The sequence below is a fragment of the Apium graveolens genome, chromosome 3 (genome assembly GCF_009905375.1).
Source record: "Apium graveolens cultivar Ventura chromosome 3, ASM990537v1, whole genome shotgun sequence".
NCBI classification, from domain to species: Eukaryota; Viridiplantae; Streptophyta; class Magnoliopsida; order Apiales; family Apiaceae; genus Apium; species Apium graveolens.
The window spans coordinates 169533839-169544704 of record NC_133649.1 but is presented as its reverse complement, the minus strand read 5'-3'; the positions used below and the strand labels follow the sequence as shown (position 1 = coordinate 169544704).

General features: G+C 33.5%; 1 protein-coding gene across 1 annotated transcript; it reads left to right on the top strand.

Moving 5' to 3' along the window:
• The first annotated feature begins 1198 nt into the window (after positions 1 to 1198).
• Positions 1199 to 2111, top strand: LOC141714712 (uncharacterized). The gene is made up of 3 exons (XM_074518213.1): positions 1199 to 1312; positions 1515 to 1664; positions 1782 to 2111. The coding sequence occupies exons 1-3, from the start codon at positions 1199 to 1201 to the stop codon at positions 2109 to 2111; spliced, it is 594 nt and encodes a 197-aa protein (XP_074374314.1).
• The last annotated feature ends 8755 nt before the right edge of the window (positions 2112 to 10866 follow it).

Here is a 10866-nt window from a genome sequence, read left to right as displayed (position 1 = left end):
TAATAATCAAACTGCATCAATATTATAGTCATGCGTGGGTAGTAGTTGCATCTAATAATCAAACATTACCTGCCTTTATGTTAGGTAGATTGAACCAGGCTATCCCCTCCAATTTAAATTAGAGAATTCACATGACATGTCACTGGTATAATACATAGACTATATACTTTTGTAGTATATACTTAGGCTATCCTCTCCAAATTAAATTAGACTATTACTTTCTTATTGTCATTACCTACCTTTATGGTATTTGTCCTCTCCTATATTGCCACAACGGAATCTTTTGCCATGGCACATAATTCTTATTTTTAGCATGAATTTAAAAAATTAAATTAATGCCTGCAACAATGAATCATGTACCTTACTGATTTGTCGACACCTTTATAGAATTTCATGCATCTAATACTTAAGTAATCTACATTTGTATCTTACTTATCTAATTATTGACTTCTTATTTATCTATATACAATTTTGTGCAGAGATAGAAATACTGTTCAATGATGTTGGGAAGAGCCTCAAGGATTTCACCACACTTCATGTTCCTGATCCCAGCTTTTTACATGAATTAAAGAACAGGCTAATTTCTGAAGAGCTTGGTTATAACTGAGATCAGCGGCGAGAGGAGCATGACAAGCTGTTTACAAGTTTAAATGAAGACCAACATAAGGCGTATACTTCTATTATTAACAGCGTCGAAAATAAGGCTGGTGGCATTTTTTGTATATGGTTCAGGCGTATGGAAGACATTTCTTTGGAAAACACTCTATTGTAAACTTCGTAGTTTAGGAAGTATTGTGCTTCCCGTGGCCTCCTCTAGAATTACAACAACACTTCTTCTAGGAGGCAAAACCGTTCATTCCAGATTTCACATTTCACCAATGCTCAGTTGCAGGTATTAAACATAGAACGAAGCTTGGAGAATTAATTAAGAAGACCAGTCTCATCATATGGGATGAAACGCCAATGCAACATCGTCATTTATTTGAAAGTGTTGATCGAATGTTAAGAGAAATAATGTCTTCTGTTGATCCTCTTAGAGCTGGTTTACCCTTTGGTGGTATAACCAAAGTTTTTGGTGGAGATTTTTTTCCAGATTCTTCCAGTTATACCCAAAGCCCGCAGAGCACAAATTGTCGGTGCTTCATTGAATAGTTCCAAGTTGTGGCAACACTGTCAAGTTTTTTTGTTGGAGAAAAATATGAGGCTCACTTCTGGAAGTACAGAGGATAAGAACAAAAAAATTGCGGAATTTAGCAAATGGGTACTTGATGTTGGGGATGGTACACTGCCTAATATTCATCCTGATGATATGGTTCATGATCCCGATGTTTCCATTCTGGAAAAATTTATCATACGATCACAAAACAAGCCAATCAAGCATATTATCAACACAATTTATCCAGATATTGCAAAATACATTAAAAATTCTGATTATTTGAAGGAAACATCTATTCTCACGCCAACCAATGCCATTGTTAGTGATATAAACTCTTACATTCTTTATCTCATTCCAGGTACTGACACATACTTATCTTAGTCAAGATTCACTTTGTGACAATAGTGGACATGATAATGACTTTGGATCTGTTTTTCCGGTCGAATATCTAATTTCCATAAACATGCCCTACCTTCCTAGACATGATCTCAAGATTAAGGTTGGTTATGTAATTATGCTGATGATAAATTTGAATCAAATTATGGGTCTCTGCAATGGTACAAGAATTATTTTTAAGAAATGTCTACCCAACAGTATAATTCGTGAGGTTCTTACTGATTCGCAGGTTGGTACTATCCACACCATACCAAGGATTGAGATGGTTCCAACAGACACAAACTGGCCTTTTGAGTTCAAGAGGGTTCAATTTCCAGTACAACCTTGTTTTTCCATGACCATAAAGAAAAGTCAAGGTCAATCATTAAACAAAGTTGGATTATACTTATCGAGGTCGGTTTTTACGCACGGTCAGCTATTTGTTGTTGTTTCAAGGGTCACTTCTCCATCTGGTTTACATCTTCTGATTGATAGTGAAACTGGAGGATCAACAAATGTGACTGCAAATGTCATTTTCGAAGAAGTTTTCTACAACTTGCCCGTCAATGAGCACACATAACAATTCCCTTCTCTCAACCTTTTCATCTTAAATTTTAATTCTATTTATTTCAGTGATGAATCTTTTGCAACCAAGCATTATATTTTGTGTGTTGAATGTTTTATTATGAAACATGATATTTATTTGCCCTCCAATAAATAATTTAGTAATGTCTCAATCGCTGATACTATGAAAATATCCTCGGCACACTTCACACTACATAAGTAATTTTTTGTTGATATTGATTTGGATGACATATTAGAATGTTTATTTAAATATTTAATCTTGAACTTCATAGTTATGAGGATGGAAACTGAATTGTTCCAGTTATATCAATGCATCGATAAAAATAATAATTTACTTTTATAAAAGAAAATTTACCAATTAATCATTTAATATGTTTATTTGTTTTACATTTTTTTTAATTCCTTAAAAACTAATATCCTAAACACAATACTCCATATATATTACGTTCAACATTTTTATTAAGATTTAATATCCTCAACAATAATTTGGTAACGATTAATATATTACAATAAAAATAAGAGTTAATAGGCATATAAAATATTTAGTAGCAAATTACACCCTGCAAAAATATAGATTTAGATATAATTTTAATTGATTCTTTTTATGATTTAGAGAATAAATAATCGAAATAATATCATACATGTCCATAATTCATGCTATAATTGATTGTTTTATGATTACAAAATCACTGATTTATTTTTTGAATCATGGAAACCGTTTTTAAGTGCTGATTTGTCGATATATTACATGAATCAATAAGAGTTAATAGGCATATACAAATTTTATTAGCAAATTACACCCTTGCAAAAATATAGATATAGATATAGTTCTAATTGATTCTTTTTCTAATTTACAGAATCAATAATCGAAATAATATCATACATGTCCATAATTCATGCTATAATTGATTGTTTTATGATTACAAAATCACTGATTTATTGATTGAATCATGGAAACTGTTATTAAGTGCTGATTTTTCGATATATAAATTAATTCCTTCCACTAGTTATGTCTCATTCACATATATAAATCATGTTCATCCTTTCACAAAAAACCACATCTATCCACAAACAGTTAGCAACCACTACACAAACGTAATAATACTCTAACTATTTATAATTTTCTATTTTATCATGGGTTTTTACGAATCTATCATGAAGTTAAAAGTTGAATTGTTTCAAACTAATTCGCTTAATAAACTGTTTTCTAGATTTGTAGCAACAAATTGTAGGGTGTATCATCAAACTAATATAAAATTAAATTGAAATTTGTAAGATTATTTATGCAAAAAACTAATAGATTATCTTCAATTAATTTCTGCAGAATAGTATTTTCACACACAATGCTTTGAAAAATAATGTTTTTCTCCTCTTTGTACTTACTTTGTTTGCACTTGTGCTAACTTCAAGTCCTGAGTTGTGTGTTGGTTTCCAGACCTGCATACAAACAAAGTGACGTATATTTTTATCCAAAAAACTGAAAAAACTAATTTACATTAAAAGATCTAATAGCTAATACAAAACACAAAAATGTAGTTTGCTCAAAACTCCATAAAGCCATTGTATCAGACAATTTCAATTGCAATACTAAAATCCACTAAAGCCAGGGGACTAACTTCAAGAACAATAACATGTAAAACTAAAGCTATATCAGACAAACATCAAAATCCTTTTTACAGATTTTTTTAAATCCTTTTTATAAAACATAATCCACCTCTTTAAAATTAAACAAGAGGAATGTCAGCTTGGATTGTTTCTCAGCTACATAAAATCGAATAAATCTCAGAATAAAATCAAGGTTTACCAGATACTACTCAACAACTACTATGTCAAAAGTTACCGCATCTGCAAGCAAACTAAGAATGACTACATCGTTCACTTTCAGTCTGTTATCCCGCATAAAATTATTCCAATCAGCCGAGAACCTTCTCTTTCCATTAGTCACATTAATTTCAATGTTCCAAATTTTCCAAAATCTTCTAAAAAAACCATATGTCCAGATTTCCAATCTTCTACGATAGGACGCATGGTCCCATCAATGTACTGCAAAATTATTGATTCCAATTCTTAATTTTGGATATTTAAGAATCTTCATGTTATGTATAAAAAACTAAGGTATATTAATTGTTGTATTTATTGCTAGGGTTCTGGAGCTCAAGGCCTTTAATGGATGCTCTCATATTTCGTAGCTTAACTCCGCCTTTACGAGATGCCTACGTATCTCTGTGAATTAGAGAATCAAGCCAAAAAACGTAGTTCTGATTGATGGGGTGAGCCCCTTTATATAGATGTTGAGAGTCCTTGAATTGGACTAGAGTTAGGAAACTTGTTGAACAAGTTCTCAGTCCTTGGATAGACTTTGAAGTCCTAGAATAAAGGAATCAGACTCCTAATTGGTGTAAGTGATTTTGAGGCTATCTTTTATAGAATTATATCATTGTTAGGACTCATTTAATGACCTGGTAATCCTCCCTATTTATTAATTATAAAATTAATAAATAATCAGGGCTTTGGGCCTCATTAATTGGGCTTCGTTATTGGACCGTATCAGGTCTAATTAATTGGACATTAATTATATTTCTAGGCTAATTTTAAGCCCATATCATTTGCCCCCAACTTTTGCGAAACCTTGCGAAGGTTTTGCAGAAGTTGAAGTTTTTACCTTTCTTGGTTATCAGGTTTATCGTAAAGTGTGTAGCGGCCTACACATTTACAATGATTTTCCTTACTCGATTCTTCAGCATATATTTTTAGGAGATTTTTTATAATTTTCCATATATGTTTTCGTACCTACTCCTATTTTTAGGAATTTTCTAGGATTTTCACTTATTTTTTCGGGACTTTTTCGTGTCTCCAAATAATTTTTTCAAAATTTTCTAATAATTTAGGAATTTTTCATGTACTCATAAATACTTTTCCTAAATTTTTAGGAATTTTTCCTTATCCTGGGTATTTTTCTTAATTTTTCCTAATATTTTTGAAATTTTTTATGTACTCACAAATATTTTTACTAATTTTTTAGGAATTTTTCCCTACATTCGGTATTTTCCATAATTTTTCCTAATATTTTAGGAATTTTTTATGTACTCACAAATAATTTTTCTAAAGTTTTAGGAATTTTTCCCTACCTTGGGTATTTTCCGTAATTTTTCCTAATATTTTAGAAATTTTTTCCGTACCTCTCGGTACTTTCCGTAATTTTCCCTAATATTTTAGGAATTTTTTTCGTACCTCTCGGTATTTTCCGTAAATTATCTTAATATTTTAGGAATTGTTCCATACCTCCAGATAATGTTCTTGATTTTTTTCTAATATTTTAGAAATTATTTTATACCAACGGGTATTTTTTTCTAAAATTTTAGGAATTATTTTATACCAACGGGTTTTTTTCCTAATATTTTAGAAATTATTTTTTACCAACGGGTATTTTTTTTTCTAATATTCAGAATTTTTTTAATCATACTTTCATATTGCCCATTTTTTTAATTAATAAAAAAATTAAAAAATAGGCTCAGGGGCACCACCATCCTAGGCCTGGGTTACCCCCTACTAGGAGGTCCTTGTGTATCCACGCCTAGAAAGGTAGCATGGTTGGCGTTGTTGTTTTGTATTTTTTTTGTTTTTCTTCATCAATTTTTTTTTTTGTCTTTTTCTTCATCAATTTTTTATCTTTTTCTTCATCAATTTTTTAATCATTTTTTATCCTTTTTTTATCACCTCCTTTTTTCTATTTCTTTTTTCTTTTTTTTTGTAAAATTATGAACTCTTATCATAATTTATTGTGCCAGCGGACATACTTATTTTGTGCAACCATGCATAATATAACTAACTGGATAGGAAATAATATTAAAAATTATTTTTCTATTATTTCCAATTAGTTCTGTTTTTAAATTCCTTAATTTTTAAGGAATTTATATATCAAATTACGAATTTACTCGTAATTTTTTGTTGTCATCAGACATTAATTTATGCATTTGTGCATTAAATAATATTCTTTATTTTGAGAATTTTATCTTCCTTTTTTCTAATAATCTAATAATTATTTCCTCCCTTTTTCTTTTTCTATTTTCTGAATAAAATATTCATAAAATAATTTGATTGTGCAACTCCATCCTAGGCGTGGATTTCCCCCGCCTATGAAACAACTTTTTTTTAAGCCTATGAATAATATCTCACTGGCGTAGTTGGAGCCGATCCATCAATCCTAAACACGGATTACCCCCTCCTAGGAGGCAAGGTGGCAAACACACCCAAAATTTTTGTTTTCCTAGCGTTGAAAGAAGGCTTTCGTGGATGAATCCTTCCTAGGCGTGGGTTACCCCTGCCTAGGAGGTATGTTGAAAAACACGTATAGAAACCTTGCTTTCTGAGCTTTACTCGAATGCTTTCTTGGCTAAAGCCTTCCTAGGCGTGGGTTACCCCCGCCTAGGAGGCATATTGTTGAACACGAGGAGAAATTCTACCTCTTGGGTATTGGTTGAGCTTTAACTTAATTTTATTTCTCTTTTTTTCTTTTAATAAGAAAAGGGTACCTTCATTCGATCATGAATCCTAGGCGGGGGTAAGACGGTATTGTAACAACGGTTAGGAATGGCGCTACTTGGGCGTTGTTGGGTTTCAAGCCTAATTGTATTTTACCCATATCCATGTTATCAACTCATAATTTGAGTTTGTGCGTGTCGAGGCTATAAGGTCTTCTGATGAGTGACCATCGCGGCCTTGCATGGCTTCATATGCCTGCTATGGCTTTCGGTCCTTCATGGACTTTGAACATTTTCAGTGTGTATCCTAATTGTCCTTCAGGACTCTACTAGTGATCTTTCGGGATCTTCTATCTTTATGCAGTTATCTTTTATTTTCGGCGATTGGTCTTTCAGGACTTGCATTAATTAGATGCTTGCTCATAAATTGATAGATAAGATGATAGAAATAAACTTGCATAAGTAGATAATATTCTGAAATATGCGTTCAACCCTTACATTGAATAGAAATTGATTTCATTGACCTTATTTCTACTTGTTAGATGCATTCACGCTATGGGGCTTTGTATATTGCAAGCCCAAAAAAGTCGAGGCATCTTTGGGGCTACAAGCCTTCTTTTTGCATGTATCAAACATTTACTTATGTCACTTGAACTCTTCAGGTACAAGATATTCTGGTATATAAACGTCACCCGAGTTTAATTAACTGCAATTGAATGACTACGACACCTATGAGCCTCTAATTTGGACAAAACTTGGGCTCTTCGGGCCTTCAACAACTTTTATTTTCATTTCCTTGCGTACTATTTCAGTACTTGGCACATATTATGTGTTTGCCACATATTTGCTTTTCTATCATACACAATAATCCTTCAAGTTTATGTCATAGCAAGGCTTTGGCATTTTCTCGCCATTCATGATTTTCAACATGTTGGATTTTTGTCCTAGAATGCACTTGACTCAAAATGGCCCTTCCCGATTAGGGGCTAGCTTTCCTTTTCTTTAACTCTAGATGCCCCAACCTTCCCCAAGACTAAGTCTCCTTCCTGAAAGAAACTTTCTTTAACCCTTCTACTGGAGTAGAGGGAGGCTCTTTACTGAGGGGATTTAGCTTCATCCATGACCTCATAAATTAGGTTGAGGGCTAGCCTCATGCCTTCTTTGTTAGTCTCTGGCTTGCAAGCTTCAACTTTTGGTTATGCATATGTAATTTCCAGCAGCACCACTACCTCAGCTCCATAAGCCAACATTATTGAGGTTGTTTCGGTTGTGAACTTGAAGGTAGTTCGGTAAGCCCATAAGATAGGCAGTAATTCATCCACCAACGGGTTCCTCGAGGGTTCGACCCTTAATAAGTTCGACCTATATATAGTAAATCTTCAGATTTTGAGCATGCCAAGTCCGAGGTACTTCTTCTCCGTCCATGGTCTCCAATTTATAAGATCCTCTTCCTTGAACGCTCTTGACCTTGTATGGCCCTTCCCAATTTGGGGCGAGCTTTCCATTCTGCCTTACTCCAGAAGCTTCCACCTTTCTCAGAACCAAGTCACCTTGCTTGAAGAACCTTTCTTTCACTCTTAGGTTGTAGTAGAATTAAGCCTTTTTTCTGATATTCCACTATCTTTGCATGAGGCTCATCTCGTACTTCATCAATTAGATCCAGGGCTAATCTTTACCCCTCCTCATTTTCCTCAGCATTAACAGCTTGGATACTGAGAGATGAATGTGATATTTCTACTGGTACGACTGTTTCTGCTCCGTATGCTGACATGAAGGGAGTTGCTCCGGTAGTGACTCTACAAGTAGTTCTGTAAGCCCAAAGTATTGGGAGTATTTCATCCACCCAATTATTCTTGGATTTCTGAATCCTCTTCTTCAACCCATCTAGAATTATTCGGTTTGCTACTTCCACTTGCCCATTGGATTGTGGATGAGCTACATAGGTGAACCGTAATTCGATCTCATTCTATTTGCAGTACTTCCTGAACTCTTCGTTGTTGAATTGTGTTCTACTATCAGTGACCAGGATGCACGGGATTCCATATCCGCACAAGATGTTTTCCCACATAAATTGTGTAACCTGCTTAGTTGTGATCTTGGCTAAAGGTTTAGCTTCAATCCACTTAGTAAAATAATCAATAGCTACAATCAGGAACTTCCTTTGTGTCGTGGCCATAGGGAAAGGCCCAAGTATATCCATTCCCCACATGGCAAAGGGGATGGGAGAGTTGATGGAAGTCAGCATCTCGGGGGTTGTCGAACAACCAGTGCATGTTTTTGACAATGATCACACTTCTTCACATATTCTTTGGCATTGACCATCATCTTTGGACAATAAAAGCCTAAATGGGTTATCTTATTAGCCAGTGCTCTGCCCCCAAGTGTTTCCCACAAATACCTTCATGTACTTCTTCAAGGGCCAAGTGTGCCTCATCAGGCCTGAGACATCTTAAATAAGGAACTACATAAGATCTTTTGTACAGAATCCCATCGATCAAGGAATATCTCAGTGCTCGAACAGTCAATTTCCTTGATTCAATCACATCATTCGGCAACCAACCAATTTGAATATGGGCCTTAATGGGATCTATCCATGATGTCCCCAGCCCTATAGTGACTACGAGCTTAACATCGATGCTTCGTGTTTTCAAAACACGGAAGTATACACTCCCTGAACTTTTCTCTATCTCTGATGAAGCAAATTTAGATAATGCATTTGCCTTAGCATTTTCCTCTCTTGAAATGTGCTCAACATGGCATTCATCGAATTGAGTCATCACAGCCCTTACTAGGCGAACATACTTAGCCATTGTTTCATCTATTGCCTCAAACTCTCCCTTGACCTGGGATACGATAAGCTTGGAATCCCCACAAACTTTCAAATTCTTGACCCTCAATGTTCCTGCTAGGCCAAGGCCAGCTATCAGAGCTTCATACTCAGCTTCATTATTTGTGGTTGGGAAGTCTAACTTTATGGCATATTCAATCAAGAATCCATCTAGGCTTTGTAATACAAGCCCTGCTCCACTTGAATTTGTTTTTGATGCTCCATCAAAATAGAGAATCCAGTGCTGATTTGTCGATATATTACATGAATCAATAAGAGTTAATAGGCATATAAAATATTTATTAGCAAATTATACCCTTGTAAAAATATAGATATAGATATAGTTCTAATTGATTCTTTTTTTGATTTACAGAATCAATAATCGATATAATATCATACATGTCCATAATTCATGTTATAATTGATTTTTTAATGATTACAAAATCACTGATTTATTGATTGAATCATGGAAACCGTTATTAAGTGTTGATTTGTCGATATATACATCAATTCCTCCCACTAGTTATGTCTCATTCACATATATAAATTGAAGGGTTTTTAGCACATAAACGCAACAAAAACGTAAATTTAATCTCAAAAAAACCGAAACCCTCCGCAGGATCCATGCGAAAAATAATATTTAATTCGTAGTTCAGTATGTTTACCTTAAGAAGTTTTACGTTAATGGAAAGATGGAGGTCTTTAATAGCGATCCAAGAACGATGAGCGGAGATCCCTAGCAGCTGCTCCTCAAGTGTGAAGCACTCCACCGGTATCCACCAAGAAATCGATGTAATGGAGGAGGAGGAGGAGGTGGAGAGAATTAGGGTTTTCTAAACTTTTTAGGTTGAGGCAAAAACAAGGTTTATAATAGTATATTTATAGGCAAAATTTTCAGCTGAAAATTTTCCCATAAAATATTATTATTATTAACCCTTTATTATTTTCACTAATAATTAAAACACCTTTTAATTATTAATCCTTTTTCTAAACTCTTTAGAAATAATTCCCTCACTTGATTTAATTTCTAAAAATTAAATTCTTAATTAATAATATTAAGAACCTTTTCTTAATTAATTTATAATCAATTAAATCTCATTTAATCAATTATTAAATTTGTCAATTAATTATTTATTTCAAAAATAAATAATTATCAGCCATTATTAATTAATTCCTCCACCATTAAATCATTCTCTTTTATGGTGTGACCCTGTAGGTTCAATATTAAGCCGGTAGTAGAAATAAATAATAATAAAACTATTTTATCATTATTTATATAAATTCTCTAATTCATTAAATACGATTAATTAATTAATCATATTTATTCTACATCGTGAGGGATACTTCTCAGCATATCGCGACTATCCGGATAATACGAATTCTCTGCTTAGAATACCAAGAACCTATTCAGTGAGTAGTTACCGTACAATTAATTCCTTTTA